Raw genomic sequence first — 23,939 nt, forward strand, 5'->3', positions numbered from 1 at the left:
AAGAGAAATATCCTTTCCCTTGATTGCCTCCTACGCTGTAACCTCTATCTTCCTCTTGCTCACATAAATAAAAAAATTCACTGCAATCACATGTAAGTGGCTCTGACATTTTTAACTGTTTGTATTTTTTCATTGCAAAAAAATATACAATAACAAATCCATAATATTATAGTTATCCCTTTTGCTGTGATGTAAGGATAGACTACCAATTTTGACAGCGTTATTTTTATATATAGAAAATCCTGAATATATTATGGTGGTTAAATATAAGTTGATTTATAATTGAAACCACAAAGTAGTGTACCATAACTTTTTCAAGATATTAAGTGAAAGTTGAATATGCTTATTTTGAAGTTACAGCTAAGCAGTACATGTTATGTAGTCATAGTTTATAGTGCCCAAGTTATCTGCATAAACCCAGTTAGCTTTACCTTTGATAGCTACCAATCCTGTTTCACTTAATCAAAGAGAGTGATAAAAGCTTTGAAAATTTTCACTTTGCATTAGTGTAAATCAGGGCTCTCAGAACAGTGGGTTTCTACTGCTTTACATGAAACAACTAGATTTTCTTATAGCACTTTGCCACTTGACTGCAAGACATATGTCTTCTCTGCAGCCAAAAACAGAGAAAGAAATGTTATCTGTGTAACCATAGGTCTGTGTCAGTCATTGCATATTCTACTTAATGACTCTAGATTTAATTGATAAAGTAATGTTGGATCCATATTGAGGTCAAATTATGTGGTATCATCAGTTATTCAAACTTTTCATTCTTGAGATAAAATACCATGGAAAAATTATTTCTGCTATCTGAAACCCTAAAATGATTTAATTCAGAATGAAAAAAAGAGTTGGAGAATTTGTTTGTAGTTTAAGTCTTACCATAAAGGAATTATGATATTAAAGAAGAGCGGGAAGAAATGAAAACATATCCAAAATACATATAACTAAACTTTATTTTCTCAAGCTAATATCCCTTCTAAAAGTAACTGACCAAAAGGAAGGTTAAAGGCTCGTTTTGGAAGTAGTAAATACCTCTTTTAAGTTAACTTCTTGCTTGCACTGTCTCAGTTTTTACCTACTCAGGCTGAGTAGACAATCCATAATTTCTGCTAATCAAGTAAAAGAAGGAAAGAAAACTCTCCCAGTTAACAGGTCGTTTGCTATGGTTAAAATTAACACACATTTTACAGCAGCAAATATTTACATTTTTTATAAGTAATTGATTGAAATTTGGGAAATGAATAGTTGAGTATATCCTTTGAGTGTCTGACCAGTTATTTATTAGCCCAAGAGACTATCATTTAAAATTTTCTCTATATAGATATTATGGCAAATCTTCGTTTGAACATGTTTTAAGGAATGTGTATGGTTACTGTTACTCGAAAATACATTTTATTCTTTGCAGTGTTTGAGCAACACACCTCCACTTACTGAATATTTCCTCAATGATAAGTATCAAGAAGAACTGAATTTTGACAATCCCTTAGGAATGAGAGGTGAAATAGCCAAATCTTATGCTGAGCTGATCAAGCAAATGTGGTCTGGAAAATTTAGCTATGTCACACCAAGAGCCTTCAAGGTTAGTATGGTGCACACATTCTGAAGAGGGGCAATATCACCCCCAAGGTTATGAAAATTGTTTCTTAGATTGAGGGTAAAAAAAAAGTCTTAGCTTTTACAGTGGTATATGCCCTTCTAAAGGGGTAAATACATTAGTAAATATAGGCAAATACATTTTTATTAAGCATACACAATCTGTATAAACAGATTTACTTATACCTGTGATATTAAAATTACATGGGGAGAGAGAAGCAGGTGATTAAGAAAAAAGGTCTAAAAAACCCCTAGGGAGGGCAGTAATGGAAAAAAAGGTTGAGAAACACTAATATTGTACAAGAATAACCAGGGAAAGAGATCATTGTACCTTAGAATAAGTTACATTTCTGAAAAACCTACGTGAATATTTCATACAAATGTAGAGGACTAAATTCAGGGTTATTGTTGAACTCTAAGAAATCTGTTTATTTTGAAAGTCATTGTAAGATCCAGAAATCATTAAAATGAAATGTCTGCAAAACAAGCACTAATTATTAAATATATTTTCAATATAGTTCTTAAAGATTTTATTTAAGTTTAAGCGTGTTTGTGAATTGGTTAAAGTCTCAAGTAATTTCATTTGTCATTCAAATAAGGATTTAGCTGAAATCTAGCCTTATATTGTCTGTTAACAAAAAACTTTTCCAAATAAACTTATTCTATAGTTGAGATATATGAGAAATTTTAAACTCATGAAAGCCAGATTTAAGCTATTATTTATACAAATAACTTATTTTCTGCCAAAATATCTACTAGGCAACATAATAGTCTCTACTATTTCCCAACTCTTTGTCCAAAACTACCATATTTTCTCCTTGTTATTTCATCAGGTCAATTTTTTTTGCATGTTTTATAGAGTAGTTATTTTAAAATATTTTTAGATAGGTAATTAACTATATGTGAAAATGTAACTAAGCTGAGAACTTATCTTTTAATGTCTGTTCATTAAGCATTTACAGGAAGAGACAATAGACAGTGCTAAGAATAATAGCATCAGTAAAATCCTTTGACAAACAGTAAAATAACAATGACAAGGAAATCTTAAGACTGAGCAATGATTATACAACTATGTATTATTTTAGCAATTCCACGTGTCAGCCGTTTTGTCTTAGATAAACTTCATTGAGTGCTTCTTAGGAATGCAAAACAAATATAAATCATGGATATTCCTTTTACATCTGTCATATATACATACACACACATGTATGTCCATACATATATGCTTCTTTTTTTTTTCAATCCTGTCACTACAATTGATATTATAGTTTTGCTTTTCTTACAGACACAAGTAGGACGTTTTGCACCTCAATTCTCTGGTTATCAACAGCAGGACTGTCAGGAACTATTAGCTTTCTTATTAGATGGACTACATGAGGATTTGAACAGAATTAGGAAAAAACCATATATACAATTAAAAGATGCTGATGGACGACCAGATAAGGTAAGTTTCATGATATTGTTGTTACCATTGCTATAATTCTTGATACCTCTTTGTAATATGTATCTGTTTTCCTTATAGGTAGTTGCTGAAGAAGCCTGGGAAAACCACTTGAAAAGAAATGATTCTATCATAGTGGATATATTTCATGGCCTTTTCAAATCAACTTTAGTTTGTCCTGAGTGTGCTAAGATTTCAGTAACATTTGATCCTTTTTGTTACTTGACACTTCCATTACCCATGAAAAAAGAACGTACCTTGGAAGTTTATTTAGTTAGAATGGATCCACTTACCAAACCCATGCAGGTAAGTAATGTGATTATTTTCTTCCTTTTTTTTTTCAAGTGGCTGTTGAAAATAATACTATGAATTTTAATTCATGATATGATCAGATGGTAGTATATTTAAATTCCTGTAATTTTTAGGCATGTGAAAACTTAGAAGAAAAATAGAAATTTAGTTAGATTATAAGTACTTGGTTTGTGAAATTGTAGCATTAATGTTGAGAAAGTGGCTACGGTAGCTGCTGAGGGTAGGGAGAGAGAAGAAGAGATATGATGTGGGGGCATTTTCAGGACTTGGAGTTGTCCTGGGTGGTACTTCAGGGACAGATGCTGGACATTGTATGTCCTGCCACAGCCCACTGGGTGGACTCGGGGAGAGTGTAAACTACAATGTAAACCATTATCCAGGTGGTGCAACAGTGCTGCAAATGTATTCACCAAATGCAGTGAATGTGCCACAATGATGAAGGAGGTTGTTGATGTGGGAGGAGTGGGGTGAGGGAGTGTGTTGGACTCATACTGTGCAAGGTGCTGGAAATATATGGGTGTTCCTAGTCCTTATTATCAAAAAACTTGTCATACAGCATGAGAAGTGCTATGACAGGTTGCTTTAGGAGTACCCAGAATGAGTAACCTACCCAAACTGATGCCCGAAATGAATCCTAAGTATGATTAGGTATTAACAAATTTAAGGCTGGAAATGAAAACATTATAGGCCATTATAGACAGAGGTGAAAGTGTATAAACATATTGAAAGATAATTCAAGTTTAATTGGATTGGGAAACTGAGGAGATAGTTGTACCATTAATTTTAGTGAGATATATGGAAAGAAGAGGGTTGAGAAGAAAGATTGTTTGAGTATTGGACAAGTTGACTTTGAGATGAATGAGGAACATTTAGATGTAGATATCCAATAGGCAATTGAGTTTATGTATCTAGACTATAGGAAATAAGTCTGTGCAACAAGTATACATTGTGTGATGGTCTCTACAAAGATGGTAGTTGAAGTTTTAGAAGAGCATGATCAACTAAGGCTAGGGTGGCCCTGAACCTTATCATCTAAACCAGAACTCTTGAAAGTAAAAAGGGCCATTATAAATAATTAAACTGGAGTGCAGGCTAATACAACTGGTCAAAGCAAATCAGGATATATTGGTTTTAACCAATATAAAGAGAGCAGATAGGCTTGAAAAGAGGGCTAATGACAGAAATCTATAGAACACTGTACAGAAGAGCCTCAAAAGAAGGAATGACCAGGGCAATAGAAAAGAATAAGAAGTAGAAGTAGTTGTAGTAGTATTATAGGGAAATGAACATTTTAAAGGAGGTAGGAGTCAGCTATCTCCTACAGAGAAGGCAATGGAATAAGGACTGATAAAGATTTAGTGGTAACAGTTCAGTTTTAACCTTGGTAAAAGGTTAGAGAGGTAAAGAAAGAAGCCAGGAATGGATTGAGAAGTAAATAGAAGGTGAGGAAGGTTTGACAGTATTTATGTTATATATGAAGAGGAAGAGAGAAGGAGATAGAGGGGAAGCAATGTGGGACTATTTTGGTTTTGTTTTATTTTATTTTTAATGAAAGATTTGTATATATCCCAATGCTTATGCAAAAGAGTCAGGGTAAAAAAGAAATAATAATTAATTGCTGGAGGAAGCAAGAGAAGGGATGATTCAGAGCATAGATGCTTGGGTTAGTTAGCCTTAGATAGGAAGAAAGAAATCTGGTTCTCTTTCTGTGTAATGCAAGAGAAAAAGAAAGGACTAAAATATGAATTCAGGTAAATTTATAAAGGGACAGGAAGGTAAAGATTTTGCTACCCAGTAGTCTCTATTTTCTCAGTGAAACAGGTTTCTGCTTATAGTGCAGGGAGAAGTGGTGAAATAGGAAGCCTAAGGAATGGTGAAGATTTTAAATAGTTGTTGGAGAAAATAGAGAATAATTAAATACGGGATATACAGAAGAATTTCCAAGTGATGTTGAAGGATCAGTAGAGATTGGGCCCTCTGAATTTGTAGCGCACCAATCTCTTAAAGTTGGGCATCTTTCTCCAGCACACCTGGACAACTAAGAGAAAGTTCACTGTGAATAGAACTGAGTAACAAAGAGTTAAAGGTTTTGCAGGGAAATAGTTGGAGTGATAGAGTATGTAGATTCTGGAGAGAATGTCATGAAGATAATAAGGAGCTAGTTAAAATGGGAGAAAATTGAGAGCTAAAAGGACAAGAGATCTCAATGCAAGGGAAGAATAGGTAAGAAGGTGTGTTTGAAGAAAAAAATATGTATATATATAGTCATAGAATAACCAGTTAGAGTTTAAGATTTCAGAATGGAATAATTTCAGATGACTACAACATTTAGGAAGGAGACTATAGTTGAAAGGACGTTTAGGTATTTAAGTTGAGGAGCCAAAGAGTAATAAGGCTAGGATAAACCATCCACAAGGACCTTGCCACCCAGGATGATGGCAAGATTGGAGAAAGACACTTTGAGCCAAATGCCAGGTGGATGTGAGGAAGCAACCATGATCTTAGTCTCATCTGTTGGGTATTTTTTCCAAAGTAATAAATTCGTTACACTTTTCTGTTCTTTTTTTAGTACAAAGTGGTTGTCCCCAAAATTGGAAACATACTAGATCTTTGTACAGCATTGTCTGCTTTGTCAGGAATAACAGCAGATAAGGTAAGATTTCTCTGGGATTGAAGTATATAACTTGGTGTTTAATTTTTCAGTGTTGTAAAGCCAGTTTAATAGAAGTTTCTTTCCTTTTAGATGATAGTTACTGATATATACAATCATAGATTTCACAGAATATTCGCTATGGATGAAAACCTTAGTAGTATTATGGAACGAGATGATATTTATGTGTAAGTATAAAATTCATTATACAAAATATTACTTGTGAAAAAATTTCAGAAGAAATAACTTTTTGAAAGTTTATGGTCAGTTTTGTCCTTGTAGGTTTGAAATTAACATTAATAGGACAGAGGATACAGAGCATGTGATTATTCCTGTTTGCCTAAGAGAAAAGTTTAGACACTCAAGTTACACCCACCATACTGGCTCTTCACTTTTTGGTCAGCCTTTTCTTATGGCTGTCCCACGAAACAATACTGAAGATAAACTCTATAATCTTCTGCTTTTGAGAATGTGGTAAGTATCAGATAATTTCTACATTGACAAAATAAATATGGAAATAAAATGCAAAATAGCTAATAGAAGTAACATGCAAGTTACTATCAGAAGCTAATTAGGTATGTGTGTATTATCATTTAGAAAGGTAGCAATTTTAAAAACCAGATTGTAGTCTAGTCCAGTTTTCTCATCAGGTAAAACACATTACTGAGCTAATTCCAAACCCAGGAAACTTTACACCAAAAATTTACAAATGGAAAGAAAGAAGAAGTAACAATATTGTAATGCATCTATGCACTCTGAAATCATAACATATGCCAGATACTTCATTTCTGTATAGATACTGCTAATTCAAGAACTTATGCTAATAGTTTTATTTTAGAAGGATAAACTTTCATAATTGAGAGTATCATAAGGCTGTCCCTTTTTTGCCCTCCTAAATCCTTGATTTGAATTATAAGATAAGAATACCATTTAATCCCTCTCCTTTATCCTTTAAAGCTGATATATTTAATATTCTTTTTTATATACCTGATTTAATCATTATAATTCCATAACACATATGCAACTTAGCGATTATATTTATCTTGTAAATGAGGATCTTTTTATATATTTAAGTTGAGAAATTGTTAACCACAAACATGTAAATATTAAAATTAAGATGTAAAACTAAAAGTAACAAATTGATTTCCATTTTTTGTAAAACAACCAAGCCACAAATATATTATTTAACTGCACTTATGGTACTTTATCTTGAGCTTGAGTTTATCTTTGACTCTACTAAATGACCAGTATTGCATTAAAAGTTTTGTTCTATTGCAAGAGTGGAAATTTTGTCTTAAATTTAAAGTGTTTACCTTTACAGAACTGAGGTGGGTTTGTTTTTTTTTTGATTTCTGATTTTATTTAAGCCGATATGTCAAAATATCTACTGAAACTGAGGAAACGGAAGGATCCCTACACTGCTGTAAGGACCAAAATATTAATGGGAATGGCCCAAATGGCATACATGAAGAAGGCTCACCAAGTAAGACATTCCCATTTAATTCTTTTTTTTTATTTTTAATTTTTGTAAAGATTTTTTTTTCTCCCCCACCTCCCCCCCCACTCCATTGTCTGCTCTCTGTGTCCATTCACTGTGTGTTCTTCTGTGTCCACTTGAATTTTTGTCAGCAGCACTGGGACTCTGTGTCTGTTTTTGTCGCGTCATCTTGCTGTGTCAGCTCTCCATGTGTGCAGCGCCACTCCTGGGCTGGCTGCGCTTTTTTTTTTCACATGGGGTGGCTCTCCATGCAGGGTGCACTCCTTGCACGTGCAGCTCCCCTATGTGGGACACCCCTGCGTGGCATGGCACTCCTTGGGCACATCAGCACAGCACATGGGCCAGCTCACCGCACGGGTCAGGAGGTGCTGGGTTTGAACCCTGGACTTCCCATGTGGTAGGCAGACACTCTTATCAGTTGAGCCAAATCTGCTTCCCAGTTTAATTCTAAAAACGTTTTACCTGGAATAGTCTCTTAGAGAAATTAAGGTGGTGATTAAGGAACTAGAAAATATCTGCAAGCCTGGAAAAAATAATGTTAATATTAAAATGGATTTTTAAATGTAACTTTGAATTTTTTTAAAGATCTCTAATATCTACAATTAGGTGAAATGGAAACAGATGAACCAGATGATGAATCCAGCCAGGATCAAGAACTTCCTTCAGAGAATGAAAACAGTCAGTCTGAAGATTCAGTTGGTGGAGATAATGATTCTGAAAATGGATTATGTACTGAAGAAACTTGCAAAGGTCAACTCACAGGACACAAAAAACGATTGTTTACATTCCAGTTCAACAACTTAGGCAACACTGATATTAACTATATCAAAGATGATACCAGGCACATAAGATTTGATGATAGGCAGCTTAGGCTAGATGGTAAGTATTTGTGAAAAATAACTTGAACACTGAATTTGAGAAAAGTATATTATTTTCTTAGGTGAAATCAGTGAAATTCAGCCTTGTTAAAAAGTGCCATTCATTTATATCTACAATTTTAAATGAAAGGCCTTAATTTCTAAGGATACTAAATTCTGTTTCAGTGTTTATTAAATTAAAGTTGAACTCATACTTAAGTTTTGTATCTTTTTTTTGTAAATCCTGAATTATTTGAACTCCTTATAAATAGCTATTTGCCCTAATCACCTAGTACAATTAGAAGAGATTGCTATTTGTTTATTCTGGTATATATCTTTATAAACATTAATTTTAACATTAAGGGAAGTTAAATTTTAAAGAAAAAAAAAATATGTTTTCTATCTTAGAAAGATCTTTTCTTGCTTTGGATTGGGATCCTGAATCGAAAAAAAGATATTTTGATGAAAATGCTGCTGAGGTAAGTCATTGCTTACTCACCCCTTCCTTGGCTTTCCCAAGTTAATCACATAGTTTTATTACACTTTTTTACTTCTACCAGATATGCTTACTTTGCCAGTAGAAAATTGGTCATGAACTAGAAGAGAAAAGACTTCGCAAAAAGAACTTTTTTTTTGAAAGGTACAGAGTTGGTTTTCAACATGCTTTATGTTTACATTTTTCAGTTATTCATGTAAGTGTATGTATGAGTTATTTAAAAGTGCAGTATAAATCTCAGCTGAAATAAGCTTTATGATTCTTTTGAGAAAGCTTAGGAGTTTTTCGTTATTATTCGTAGATGGAATCACTAAAATAAGTTTTGTTTCATTTGTTCTCTTAACTCAAGAAATACTTCTCTTTAGGATTTTGAAAAACATGAAAGTGTGGAATATAAACCTCCTAAAAAACCCTTTGTGAAATTAAAAGATTGCATTGAGCTTTTTACAACAAAAGAAAAGCTAGGTGCTGAAGATCCCTGGTAAGAGACAAAATTAAATAATTGTTTCTGTTATTTTCTTTAGGGATTTATGATCAGGTATGTGCTACATCACATTTTTAAAATGATTACTAAATTCCATTTGATCTTCTAAATAATAAGTAAGCATTTCTTATTAAAAAGGATGAGAAAGTCTTCAAAAGGATTAATATGTTTAGCATTAATCCCATGACAATAAATTCCATACTAGCCATTTTACTATTAATAATTAATTTTAGTAAGTTTTTCCCAAAAATTTTTAGCCACAAAGCCAGTTTTCAAGAAGCATTTTTAGGGAAGTTAGGGTGTGGTTTTATTCTGTTAGAGCACAGAAGTTTTGAAGTTTTCAAACTCCACTCTCTCAGCAGTTTTGTGATACATCCATGTCCTTTTAGCATACCAAAATGTAAATAACCTATCCTTCATCATTTCTTTATATACTTATTTGTATATTAATTTATTATGGTTAAAGCTATTTAGGAAATAGTAAATAAAAATAATAAGAGGAATTCTTTTCAACCTGGTAATTATTAATCATAATTACTTTTATGAGTTTGCTCACTGTATATAAAACTTTACAAAAAAATGTTTTTCTTTTGGTTTCTTTACTGGGGGAATGTTAGCTTGTTTCTTGGCACGTCTATGAAACTTTAAATATATCTCTTTAATTTTAGGTATTGTCCAAATTGTAAAGAACATCAGCAAGCCACAAAGAAATTGGATTTATGGTCTCTGCCTCCAGTACTTGTGGTACATCTCAAGCGTTTTTCTTATAGTCGATACATGAGAGACAAATTGGATACCCTAGTTGATTTCCCTGTCAAGTAAGTTTTAATTGTATTTCGTAAACATTGGACAGCTTTTTTTTCTGAACTTACTTGATTTTTCAAAGAACAAAGAGAAAATATGTTTAAAAAAAGAAAGAATAAAACTCATCCTATGTTACATTTCTAGTGGGTTCTTTGATCCCATTTAATAAATCTAAGATACTTTGTAGGATCTTAATGATTTTGTTCTTCCATAGGAATTATTTCATCATTTTTCTTCAGTTATTATAATTATGCTTTTTAAAAAAGACTAAATATAGAAACAAAATAATGGAATCATTTATAAGGATGGTACAGTAGTGAAATAAATCCCTGTTGCATCATCCTTTAGTTTTCTTATTGCATTGTCTGGAATATTGCATCATATTTCAAAAAAAGGTATAAAGAAGTCTAGAGAAAACATCTTTAGTCCCCTTTTTTAAAAAACCATGTATTGAATGCAGTTGATAATTCAGAAGTAAAATAGGAATTTATTTTACCATTCATTTAGTCATTCAACAGGAGGACTTCATAATATTTTGCACCAAGAATTTGTGACTATCCCATTTTGCTAAGCAGGCGTGTGACAGTATTCTTTCATATGTCATGATTTTGTGCACCAGAATTTACTTGATATAGTTAAGAGGAAAATTGCTAAAGGTAGATGTGTATACAAAGGTGATTAGAAAGAAATAGTTGGTGTAAAATTGAAAATATTTGTTGTATTGATCATTCTAATTGGTGTTTATAAATTGAAAATGGAAAATGTTTTGTAATTATGGAGCGAAGAAGATGATCTTGTTAGCAAACTAATGAGCCATCAGTGTTTTCAAGAATATAGCAATTTGATGATGTAAGTACAAGAAGAACCAAAGGTGATGATGAGCTAGAACCTATTAAAGATATAAGAAGAAACAAATAATGATAAGCTCTTTTCACAAGATGGTTATGTTCCAGATCTCTTAATGATAGATTATGAACAGTAGATTGCATTCATTTGAATGTATGTAGCTTCAAAACCATAAAATTTTAGATTTGAAATTGGGGTTTGATATGTTTAAAGTCTCATGAACTTTTTAAGAAAATCACTTTTCACCATCTATTTTTTCTTGCTTATATAAATCATTTGTAAAAATAATTTAGAAAAATAAAAATGTCCATCAACAAAATGTGATAAATGTATAAATGGAATATTATTCAGGTGTAAAAAGGAATGAAGTTCTGATACATGCTACAGTGTGGATGAACTTTGAATACATCTTATTAAGTGAGATAAGCCAGGCACAAGAGGACAAATATTGTATGCTCTCACTGGTTTGAAATAATTAGAATAAGGAAATTCATTGTATTTGAAACTGAAATACAGGCTGCCAGAGACAGGGTGGGGATTGGGGAGTTAATCCTTAATTGCTACAAAATTTCAGTTTGGGATGATGGAAAAGTTTTGTTAACCAGTGGTGGTGATGGTAGCCCAACATGGTAAAACATTGCTGAATTATGTGTTTGAAAGTGGTTAAAAGAGAAGATTTTACATTATATGTATGTTACTAAAATAAGAATTTTTTAAAAACCATAGAACTGTACAACACAAACTGCGAAGCTTAATGTAAAATATCAACTGTAATTAACAGCATAATTATCTTCATCATTTGTAACAAAGTTCCATCCTAATGCGAAGTGTTAGCAATAGGGAAATCTTTGTGGGTATAGGTGTATATGGGAACTCTATTTTCTACATGAGTTTCTATAAACCTACAGCTTCTCTAATAAAGTTTTTTAAATTAAAAAATAAAAAGGATCCACCGGACTTAGATGGTAATGACTAATTTTCCTGTTATACTGAGAGTTAAATGTACTTTTTTAATTCTCTATCCCTACGCAAATTTTTCCCAAAACATTTACATCTCTAGGCTACACTTATGATTTGTTTTACACAATTTATTTGGTTTTTGGTGAGATGAAGAGTCAAACAACACTGAGAGAAGGAAGTAGAAATCATTGTATTTTTGGAAAAACATAAAAACTATTTGATGTCTTTTTTAAACAGTGATTTGGATATGTCAGAATTCCTGATTAATCCAAATGCAGGTCCTTGCCGCTATAATTTGATTGCTGTTTCCAACCACTATGGAGGAATGGGAGGAGGACACTGTAAGTTGACGTTTTACCTTTTAACTTAAATCCTGATGTTTGATAACTCCATTACTTTAAGAAGTAATAAATTTTAAAATATTTATTACCTCTTAAAATGCACAATGTTTCTTACATGAAGTAGTTCAGTAAATATTGATGAGCTTTTTTTTAGCTCTTTTTTTAATAGCAGATGTAGAAGATTAAGTTAAACATTTTCTTCAGATCAAGGCACAGGAACGACATTGGTCATTCAGGGCCTCTTTCATCTGTATATGCTTTTGTAAATCGTGCATTATTAATTTACATAATTGATGTGTAGGTCTCAATGTGTCTTTTTTTCCTTGACACTTTCGGACTCATGTTGTTTTGTGTGCATTTAGTCCATTGCTTCTAACCACTCATAATTTATATCTGCCATATTTTTCTCTCTCCACTCTCCTCATGGCGGACATGCAAACTGCTCTTTATACCATCATGTGACATGAGAAACATTATTGTTTAAATTAGAATCCCAGAAGTGTGATTGCTAGGTTATAGAGTGTTTTAGGTACTGCCTGTGACTCCCCAGATTTGCTACTCTCTCTAGTTGGTTGATATTTCTGTTAAGCTATCTTTGCATTCCTGGCATAAATCTTTATGTATATCTTTATATATATTTTGATACACAGTTGGGTTTGGTTAATTTTATTTAGGACTGTTTCAAATTAATTCATAAGTGAAATGAGCTTTTAATTTTTTTCATGTTCTTATCTTACTTTGGAATCAGGTTTACACTCTAGCCTAATAAAATACTGTGGCATGGTTTTCCTCTTTTTCTATTTCTTAAAATAACTAGAACAGTGTAAAAATTAACTAGTATATAAGAATTTAGTAGAATTTACTTGTAAAACCATCTGGGCCTTAGACCCATAAATTTTTCTGTTTATTTCATGCATGTTTGTCTACTCAAGTTTTCTTTTTTTGTGTGCACATTTTGTCATTCTTATTTTTCTAAAAATATATCCATCTAAATTTTCAAATTTAGGAATACTTATTTATAATATCTCATGCTCTATTTATTGTCCCTTTTTCATTCATGTCTCTCTTTTTTATCAGTCTTGCCAGAGGTCTATCTGAATCATCTTTTCGAAGAATTAGCTTTCTATTTTATTAATTTTTCTTTTGATATTTGTGCTCTATCTCAGTGATTTCTTCCATTCCTTTAGTACATTTTTTCTTGTTGCTTTGGGTTTGTTCTGTGGTTCCTTTTCCAGTTTTTTTGAGTTGAATTCTTAGCTCTTTGTTTTCTCTCTTTTTTAAGCTATAAATTTCCCTCTGACCCCTGCTTTAATTCTATCTCACAAATTGTGAAACATGTATTTTCATTATCTTTTCAATTTCATGTATTTCTTAATTTCCTTATGATTTCCAAGGTTATTTACTAATATGCTTAATTTTCTAAAATACGGTTTTTTTTAAGATGTCCTTTATTCTTAATTTTATTGCGTGTGGTAACAGTTGGGGACATTGTCTATATTAATCCCTATGAGTTTATTGAGGTTTCCTTTTTGGTTTAATACATGGTCTATTTCTTACATGTTTGTATGTTTAGGAAAAAACATATTCCCTATTCAGAAATACAATTCTGTGTATCTCTAATATTTTAAACTTATCAATTGTATTCAAATTATCCTTGTTTATTTTGATCGTCATACTGTTTCTGAAGGGATTTATCTGTTTTTTTCCAATAATATTCTGCATTATTATATGCATTTATGTTTAGAATGAGTAGTTGTTCTTTGTGTTTTTCCTTTTACCATGTTTTGACCTTCTTTCTCCCTTTTCTCTTTTTCTCAGTTATTACAAGTGTTAACCTAGCTATCTTTTGATTCCATGATTTAATTTGCAATTTCTATGTGCCTTTTTTTGGATTTTCTCTTGTATACCACATTACGGTTACATCTTGGCTTATAGTCAGTCTGAGAGTACTTTTTTTTTTTTAATTTATGACTATTGTATCCACTCTGCAGCTGTCTTGAGTTTGTATTGTTAAACTCTCAGCAGAAAATAGGATTCACCAGCACCAAGTTTACTTACTTTTAAGAAGGATACAAGACAAGAAACAACACTGTATGCACAGCAAAAGCTTATCAGAGGTCTTATAACTTTAGCCCTTCATCTATAAGCTACAGCCTCCAACATCCTAATCATTCTGCACTTTCAATATGCTGGTGATGAGCACAAGACAATTTGTTGGGACAATCTAATCTCAGGGTCGCCATCAGCTCTGAAGTACCTTCAGTTTACAAAATTTCCATTTTCTACTGCAGCTGCATCTTATTACCAGTTAGTCAAATCAATAGTCATTAGTCAATAAATGGTTTGTAGTCCTTGGACAGATTCTTATTTATCTTGGATCTTGTTGAGATAAATACTTAATACTTTCTTGAGTTGAATATTTCAACTGAGGTATATGTGAGGCTATCAGGAAAAGAGGCAGAATCAATTAACCCTTTACTTACAGTGAGTTTAACCCGTTTACATTGATTGTGATTACTATATTAGGGCTTTTTTATTTTCTATTGACTGAACTTTATTTTTCCTTCTTTCCTGCTTTCTATTTGATAGATCAGTTTTTATCTTCCATTTAAAAGTTATGGATTCATTGTTTTACCTCAGTAAAAAATTATTTTAAAAAGATATGCCTTCTATTTTTGTTTTTATGATAGGTGCCCTTAAATTAAGACAGTCAACATAGTCATTTACCCACACTGATTTCTTAAAGTGTGTCTTCATCTCAAACACTAAAAATAAAATTTAGTTAAGCTCTGTTATGTCCCTTTGGTCTTACCACCACTACACTCCCACCTCCATCCCACCGCCTGCTATGTTATCATTATCTAAATTTTAGTTTAGGCTATTATCTAGTTTCTCTCCTTTCTTTGTTCTTATCCATTTTTAGAAATAATGAATGATCCCTATCTCTCATATCTTTTACAGCATCCTATATATTTTTTCTGTTTTACAGCTTCTTCAAACAGTATTTTCTATATGAATCTTTGGGTAACAGTTTTCAGTTTGTTTTTTGTTTGTTTGTTTTGAGGTACTGGGTCTGGGAATTGAACCTAGGACCTTATGTGGGAAGCCGGTGCTCAACCACTGAGCCACATGGGCTCGCCAGAGATGATTATTCTTTACATATAAGTGTTAGTTTAAAAATCTGACATCAGTCCGATTCTCATTCCTTTGCTTTTTACTTCTGAAAGTTTTTTAAATTCCTCTTTATCTTTGATATTTTTAAATTTTACCAAAATATATCTAGGTGTGGGAGTTTGTGTATATACACACTTTTTTTTTCCTTTTAGGCATACTATGAATCTTTTTATCCTGTCTTGCATCTTTTGTTAATTTTGAAGATTTTATCTTCATTATTCCATCAAATACTTTCTCTTTTCTCTTTATGAATAAAAACTAAATCTTCATAAATCTCTACTCCATTTCACTTAGCTCTTCCTTTGTAATTTTTGTAGTTTTATCCTTTCCTGATGCCTCCTGAGAAAGTTCCTCTGATCTTCCAGGTCATTAATTTATCAGCTAGCTATACTAGTTGTCAAATACTTTGTTATCCCCACCAGACTTTTTAAAACACTTTACCTCTGTTTCAGGTGGAGTGAGTTTTGTGCTTTCTCTAATGAAGAACAAAGCAGGGATTGTTATATGCATGAAACTTGAAAGCCCTCCTCCAACCTGTCTTCTCATTGCTGCCTCTAGCTGTGCACACATTCTGTTTGCACGACCGTATACCTATATCATTTCACACTGATGCACCACAATTTAGTCTTCTCAAAGAGGTTCTCACAATTTTGTTGTCTTGTTGTTAATTCCTTGGATCCAGTTTCCTCCGCTCTTAGTTTTTCTCTGGGGTTGATTTTTGGGGAGAGGGAACCAACAGCAAGTAGAATATAAGACCTTTCTTCCACATAGTAAATGGTCACTGAACTATTCTTAAATAAATGAATTAGATTTTGAACCATTGTACTCTTTTGGTTGGTTGGTTGGGTTTTTTTTCTTTTAAAGATTTTTTATTTTTTATTTTTCTACCCTTCCCTCCCCACCCACCCCCTCATTTTCTGCTGTTTCCATTCGCTGTGTGTTCTTCTTTGTCCATTTGAATTCTTGTCAGTGATACTGGGAATCTGTGTCTCTTTTTGTTGTGTCATCTTGCTGCATCAGCTCTCTGCATATGCGGTACCACTCCTGGGCAGGCTGCACTTTTTTCACGCGGGGCGGCTCTACTGGAGAGGCACACTCCTTGCGCGTGGGGCTCCTCTACGCAGGAGGATATCCCTGCATGGCACTGCACTCCTTTCATGCATCAGCGCTGCGCATGGGTCAGCTCACCACACAGATCAGGAGGCCCTGGGTTTGAACCCTGGACCTCCCGTGTGGTAGGCAGAGGCTCTATCCGTTGAGCCAAATCCACTTCCTGGTTGGTTGGTTTTTAAACAGTCTATCTACCAGTAAAGCTTCACCAAAGGTAGAAGGGCTAACTATTAAATTCATGTTTGCTTTACTTTCAGAGTGATTATATTCCCTTTTGAACATCTCCCAGTCAAACAATTCAGTAGAAAGAGTATGTTCCTCTTTGGTTTTGATAGTATCAAGGATAACTTCCTCAATTTCTTTTGTATATGTGGAACAGAAGAATAATAACTTTCCTTATTTGAGGGGTAAAAAGGTCACTTTTTAGAAGCCATGACAACAGATAATTTTGAAAATTTGTTTCTTCAGTTATTGGGTAGTTCACACAACATATGGGATGGAAAGGGAGGCTTTTTTAACTTAAATGTAAAGCAAATGTAAAAAGTTACAGATAATTCACTTGTATGCTTTTTTATTGGTTTATACTTTTGTTAAAGAATGAAGATAGGGAAGCGGATGTGGCTCAAGTGATTGTGCTCCGCCTACCACCTGGGAGGTCCCGGGTTCAGTTCCCAATGCCTCCTTAGGGAAGATGAGCAGATACAGAGAGCACACAGCGAAAGGACATAGAGAGCAGACAGCAAGTGCAAACAACAGAGGGGGTGGAATCATAGTTGAAATGTCATACTTTAGAGTCAGAGGTAGACCTGGGTTTATATCCTATCTGCTTCTTAAGAGCTATACTATATTGGGCAAATTAACCTTATCTTGATGCCTCAATTTCCCCCTCTCTAAAATGGGAATAATAACGTAGTATCTTCTTTTGAGGTATTAGAGATAAAGTTCATAGCACTGTACCCAGTATATAGTAAGAACTACATAAATATTAGTTGCCATTTATTGTCATTATTGTTGTTCTGTAATAAAAAATAATAAATATGTTCTGTTTGTCCCTGGGATAAAAAAAGTCACAGTTTGAATTTATATGAAAAGTATCTTAGTCATCTAGAGTGTAGGAAATTATCCCCAAAACCTTTAATCAGTTTAATTAGTTGAATATGTAATAGATAGGCCTCATGTAGATGTATAGAGGTTTGAGGAAACTATAAATCATTTTAGTCACAGTATTGATTATATTTTTCTTTAGATACTGCTTTTGCAAAAAATAAAGATGATGGAAAATGGTACTATTTTGATGACAGTAGTGTGTCAACTGCATCTGAAGACCAAATTGTGGTAAGTGTCTTATATTTCTCGAAAATCATGGAATCCACTTTTTTAAAGAGCGAATATAGATTAATTAAAGGGGGCTTGTGGACCACTGTAGTTTATACTCTAGCAGTTCTAATAGCCAAGAGAAACTTGCTCTGACTTAAAAATCTGTAAAATTGTCTCATACTAGAATTGTCTTTTAAATTTGCCCACTAACAAGAAGCATAAATTACAATATGAAAATTTTTCTAGTAGTTTTCAAAATGAAGGATTTTCTAATGAAAAAATTTAACTTCCCACTGGAAACTAGGATCAGCTCTTACCTTTCTGGAGTGACTATTTAAAGGGGAAAAAAAATTCTTTAGGTCCTTACCATACCTGTGATCTTCAAAATAGTCTTATCCTGCTTATCCTGCTTTCTGACAGTTAATCTTTTAAACTCAGAATGAGTTAATTAAATGAATTATAGATTTTAAAAATTAACCCTAGTATACTTGTTACTTTGGTATTTTCTGAATCATGGAAAAATTAAGAAGTTAAATCTGCTCACACTTGCATCCGTTTATCAGCCACAGCTGGAGCCAAAATATTGGCATGTGTTGTGCCTCACTTTCAGATACTGATTGATGACTATAGAATGTTTTAAGAAGAAAGCTAAGAATTGCTGATAAGAGTTTATTTTTCTATAAATGTTGCCTTTCACTAAATTTCACTATTGATTACAATATTACAAAGAGTAAGAGTATAGTATTTGCTCATATGGTGCTCTTTGCCATATAGAAGGCTTTCTGTTCATATGGGGAGCACTGACTGCTTTATTTGTTTTCTTGTTTAGATTATATATTGTTTGAGAAAAGAGACTTTTTCATTTATAGTGCTTTAAAGTCTTCATCTTAAATTGTTCAACTTATTTAAGCAAATTAATAAACTTCCGTGCCAAATCAGTAGCATGGTTTTCATCTGTCATTGCATCAACAGGTCTGAAATAATTTTTTATTGTTTTTTGTACATTTATTTAATTATACTATTGATGTTGCTTATGCATCTTAACAAGGACTATTATTCAGTAAACAAGTATTTGAGTACTTTTTATATATAGGGCATTATACTAAGCAGGGTTAAAAGACAACTTTCTGTTTTCAAATGTTCCGTACCATGGCAAGGTGTGGGTAGTGGGTGGTGTATGAGAATCCTGTGTTTTATGCATGATTGTTCTATAAACCCACAACTTCTCTAATAAAGGAAAAAAAAGAAGATTGACAATATAAGGAATATAGCCAAGTATATTGTACTGTGATATTTATTGTTAAATATTACACAGAAAGGGGATAGCCTTCTCAATTCAGACCTGGGATTTCAATCGGCAGGACAAGGATGGGAAGTTCCCATAGTGAAGGTAATGTTTGACCTATATGCAGATACAAATAGTAGTAAATTAGACAAAAGAAGAAAAGATATTCTGAACAGAAAGAATAATACCTTCAAAGGCATGACAAAAAATGGCATTTTAGAGGAAAAGCAAATAATTGGGTATAACCAAAAGGGAAAGCTGTTTTTGGGATTTGGGGCCGAAATTAGGCTAGAGATAGGCACTTAGATTAAGGCACTATGCCTTGAGAGTTTAGACATTTTCTTCAAGGCCGTGGGAAGCCATTGGATGATTGTTAACCAATAGAATAACATTATTAAATTTACATCTTAACATCTCTCTTAGAACACTGTAGAAGAAAGATTGGAAAGCTGTCTGAGTAATTTAAGCAATGAGGGCTTCTACATTAAAGTAATGGTAGTGAGAGTATAGCCAAGGGGAGAATGGATTTATGAGATATTTACTAGGTAGAGATATTAGAATTTGGTTAAGATTAGATATAACATTTTGAATGTGAATAATTCCACTGAATGGTATGCATGGTAGCGGTTGTGATGAAAAAGTTTATTCTTTATATATGCTTCCACAGTTAAAAAAGAAATGCAATACATGATCCTTGACTGGATCTAATAATGGAGGAGAAAAGCTCTAAAGTATGTTATTGTTACATATGGGAAAGAAATGGAGTTAGAATGTTAGCTTTATATCAATATTAAATCTCTTGATTTAATAAATATACTTAAGTGGGCGCGTGAGTGAATATCCTTGTTCTTACGAAATGTTCATGGAAGTATTAAGTGTTCAAGGAGCATGACATATACAACATATTCTCAAATGTTTAGAAAATGGATGGATGGTGAGATGGATGAGCAGGCAGGCAGAATGATAGGGCAAATGTGGCAGAGTGTTAAAATTGGTGGGTCTAGATACTTGGGTAGGCAGTATGTTGGAGTTCTTTATACGAGTTTTATCTTTATAGCTGTACTACAAGTTTGAAATTATTTGAAAATTAAAAGCTTAAGAAAAAAGGTTAAATAAAAATATAAAGATGTGGAGAAGAAGGAGTTGACGATGACTTACTTGACCATTCACCAAGATATGGAATATGGGAAGAAAATTTGCTTTTGAAGTTTGAGTTGCATGTATAATAGTATTATGGATTTTTCACTTGACAGTTGGACTGAATTTGAGTTGTTAGTTCTTAGGTGACAGTTGAAGCCATGGGTTTGCATGAGTCATCCAGCGAAAGAATACAGATTGAGAAGATTGGTAGGCTGAGGTCAGAACATGAATTTTAAAGGTCAGGATTTAATGAGCCCACAAAAGAGTCTTATGAAATAGAAGACATAATGAAAAGTATTATCATGGAAGCCAAAATAGTTTGAGGAAGGATAGAGTAGTAGTGAAGCAGTAAATGCTACAGAGAAACTAACTAAAAGAACTAAAAAGCACCCATTTCATTTGTTTATTAGTAGTTTATTGACCCTAGTGAAAGCCATTTTATTAGAATGGTTGGGGGTGTAAGTTAGATTACATTGGATTGAGGAATGTACATGAGAAGAGATGATGAATATATAGATTTCTCTGTATATAAATTTGGTTGTAAGGAAGATAGAGACACATGACAGCTGGAAGGGGAGGTGTTATGAGGAGGAATTTATGATGGGAAAAGATTTAAATATTTTTTATGCCAAAGAGAAAAGGTCAATAGAGAAGGACTCATTAAAGATACACAAGTGATGATTCAAAGAGCAGGATCCTTAAGACAGTTGGAACACTTGGGCTGTAGAGCAAACATGTTATCAAATGACTAGTATTAGATAGAAAAGACACCTTTTCTTTAGAAACAAGAGGGAAGAAGATGTAGAATTCTTTATCAAGTTCAAGTACTAGGTTCATCTGTGATATAGTTACATTTATTTATTGGTCCAAATAACTTAGAAGAATATATAAATACTTAATTTGAATATATAAATACTTAATTCTAGTCACTATTCTTCCTTTATATAATTGAAATCCTCTTACAATCAGCTTTAGTAATTGCCATTTGACCATGTGTGGTTTTTCTATTTGATTCATGCCCTGTCACTAATACTGGTTACCAACTAAGAAGTTATAGTGTTTTAATGTGATCTTTGAGAATCATTACCATTTTAACATCTTTTTTGTTTTGACAGTCCAAAGCAGCATATGTACTCTTCTACCAGAGACAAGACACTTTCAGTGGAACTGGCTTTTTTCCTCTTGACCGAGAAACTAAAGGTGCTTCAGCTGCCACAGGCATCCCGTTAGAAAGTGATGAAGACAGCAATGATAATGACAATGATATAGAAAATGAAAACTGTATGCATACTAACTAATGAAAGTCCTAGAAGCCATAAAAGAGAGACTTTCCTGCTGGTGGTATCTGTTGAAATGATGAAGTTACCCACCACATTAAAACAAAAGTCTGAGATGGGGAGTTTCAGATAACCGAATGTAAATCCTTTATCAGATTTTAACTTGTGCAGTACTTGAAGTGAAACACAATGAAAACTTTAACAGAAATTGTCTCTTAATACATTTACAGTCTTGTATTTACAAGCTAAATATATATAGGAAATCACAAATAAACCCCTTTTAAGTTTGCTGCTGTTTTGATGAATTATGTTTTCTTTAATTTTTTGGATGTGAGTTAATTGATGACAGATGTTAAATTTGTGGATGTTGGTCATTTATTTTGCTCTAGTAATACTGCAAGAAAATTATGGCTGAACTTAGTTTTTGGATAATCTAATTCATGTGCATTAGGCTGCCATATATACTACTATAATATTTAGCTGCAGTATCAATGTAGCATAAATACTGCAGTAGTATTCTTGGAAAACCAAATTCTCAAGTCTTTCCCTAGTAATCAGTGTAGGCCTATTAAAGAAACTGAATCATGGTATAAGAAACAATCTTGAAAAAGTTATTTCCTTTTGTAGTATCATTAAAAGTCCAGAATATATTCATCTTACTGCTACTGTGGAAACAGGTTCTAGATTTCACACTCCATCTAAAGTCATTTTTCAGTTAAATGTAAGTATTTTTATGGCTATCGGGATCTATTGCTTAGACAAATTCTTCTTAACTTGCTTTTTAAAAAATGCATATCTTTTATCTGCTGTTGGTCCAAAATTAAAATTTTTGCTGTCTGTTTTTCTCTACCCCATTTTCTGGTAATTTGGCAACTTTTAGTTCTCCCAATTATTGTAATATAAGAACAGACTTAATAGTATTCTGTATCCATAGTAATAATTGCATCAAGCTTAGATGAAAGATTTTTTCATATATGGCCTTTAACTCATTAATGGACAGTTGGCTTTAAAGGTAGGTCTGTTAACTTTCTTGTGTGTTCCTGATGGAATTCACCATAGCCTTACAGCTTTTCTCAGAAGGTAACTTGTTATAAGAGAATTGGCATTTGCATGTTCCGGAGTCAGAACCTGTACAGTATATGAAGCATACAAACCTTGAATTTGATTTTAGTTCAACACATTCAAGGATCCAGGATGCCAAAAATATGTGTAATCATTTGAAACATTTTTCATTTGCTGCTTTTTCCCTTTAATCTAGTTGAAAGAATGTATTGTCAATTGGCATACAATACTGCCTTTAATAGAAAATCTAAATGCTGGGGCACATTTCACATATCGACTACCTGAGAAATTGCTTTGTGTCCCAATGTTATTAAAGCAAAAAGTATAATGTTCTTCACTTGAACTAATCAAATACAATAGATTATAAAATTGTGTATTGTATATAAAAGTTCACTCTGTGAGTGCACATTTTGGTAAATTATTTATTTATGTTAGCATTTAAAAGTAAAAAGAAAAAAAATGCATTTAACCAGGATAATTGAGGTATGTTGATCATGGCTTTGCTTTAAACCTTGATATTAAAGCTAGTTTTCATCCTGGTATTTTAAAAGCTGCTTTGGGTTTTTCCTTTTTTTTTTTTTCTTTTTCTTCTTTTTTTTTTTTTTTTAATGTAAACTAACCTCCTGCATGACAGAGGTTAAAATTTTGTCTGCACTTGAGTTCACTTGAGTTTACATTTGAAATGTGCATGTTTATTTATACAGATTTCAATAAAGCTGTTCAAGGCCTTATTTAAGTCTTTTATTTCGTACTCTGAATCTTTTGATAAAAATCCCCTATTTTATGGATAGATAAAATATGCTAGACTCTGTAGTTCTATAGGTAATTCCAGAATGGAAAGCATGTCAAAGCAAAGTGATTCCTACTGTTCAGGGTGTGTTTTACAGATTTTTTTTTTAATCTAAATATTTGTTCATTGAACAAATGTTTGTTTGTGTACCTACCAATCATTGTTTTAGGGGCCAGAGATATAGCAATAAACAGATACCTCTGCCCTCACAGAGCTTTACCCTCTTTCTACCACCTACTGTTTCCATTTTTTAAAAGTTTAAAGAAAAATCAAAGTTAACTTTTTCTAGCCTTAGATTGAAGTCTCTGCCCTTATCCTACATAGAGACTATTTCCTTTCTTTTAATGCCTGTCATTAGGTTCTACTTCCACTAAAAGAAGTTTGTTTGTTTTTAAAGTATGAGATATATTAATGATGCCACAATCTGTTTTACTCCGATGACATTTTCAGCTACTAAAAATCAGCTTTAAAAATAGTGCAAAAAATGCTAATTGAAAAT

The 23,939-nt window shown here is 32.7% G+C and overlaps 1 protein-coding gene across 3 annotated transcripts in view; it reads left to right on the forward strand.

Annotated features, from left to right (window-relative positions):
- USP15 (ubiquitin specific peptidase 15) overlaps window positions 1-23,381 on the forward strand; it is a 136,116-nt gene extending 112,735 nt beyond the window's left edge. For all 3 annotated transcript variants that reach the window (XM_058308351.1, XM_058308350.1, XM_058308352.1), the window contains 14 exons: window positions 1,409-1,582; window positions 2,882-3,040; window positions 3,119-3,343; window positions 5,919-6,002; window positions 6,093-6,187; window positions 6,282-6,473; window positions 7,367-7,482; window positions 8,104-8,376; window positions 8,763-8,833; window positions 9,216-9,331; window positions 10,003-10,152; window positions 12,182-12,285; window positions 17,816-17,904; window positions 21,427-23,381. In XM_058308351.1, coding sequence (XP_058164334.1) covers window positions 1,409-1,582; window positions 2,882-3,040; window positions 3,119-3,343; window positions 5,919-6,002; window positions 6,093-6,187; window positions 6,282-6,473; window positions 7,367-7,482; window positions 8,104-8,376; window positions 8,763-8,833; window positions 9,216-9,331; window positions 10,003-10,152; window positions 12,182-12,285; window positions 17,816-17,904; window positions 21,427-21,609 — 2,031 coding nt within the window. In that variant the 3' untranslated portion in view covers window positions 21,610-23,381. The remainder of the gene's footprint in view (window positions 1-1,408; window positions 1,583-2,881; window positions 3,041-3,118; window positions 3,344-5,918; window positions 6,003-6,092; window positions 6,188-6,281; window positions 6,474-7,366; window positions 7,483-8,103; window positions 8,377-8,762; window positions 8,834-9,215; window positions 9,332-10,002; window positions 10,153-12,181; window positions 12,286-17,815; window positions 17,905-21,426) is intronic.
- Window positions 23,382-23,939: the final 558 nt, after the last annotated feature.

This window comes from Dasypus novemcinctus, chromosome 12 (genome assembly GCF_030445035.2).
Source record: "Dasypus novemcinctus isolate mDasNov1 chromosome 12, mDasNov1.1.hap2, whole genome shotgun sequence".
Classification (NCBI taxonomy): Eukaryota; Metazoa; Chordata; class Mammalia; order Cingulata; family Dasypodidae; genus Dasypus; species Dasypus novemcinctus.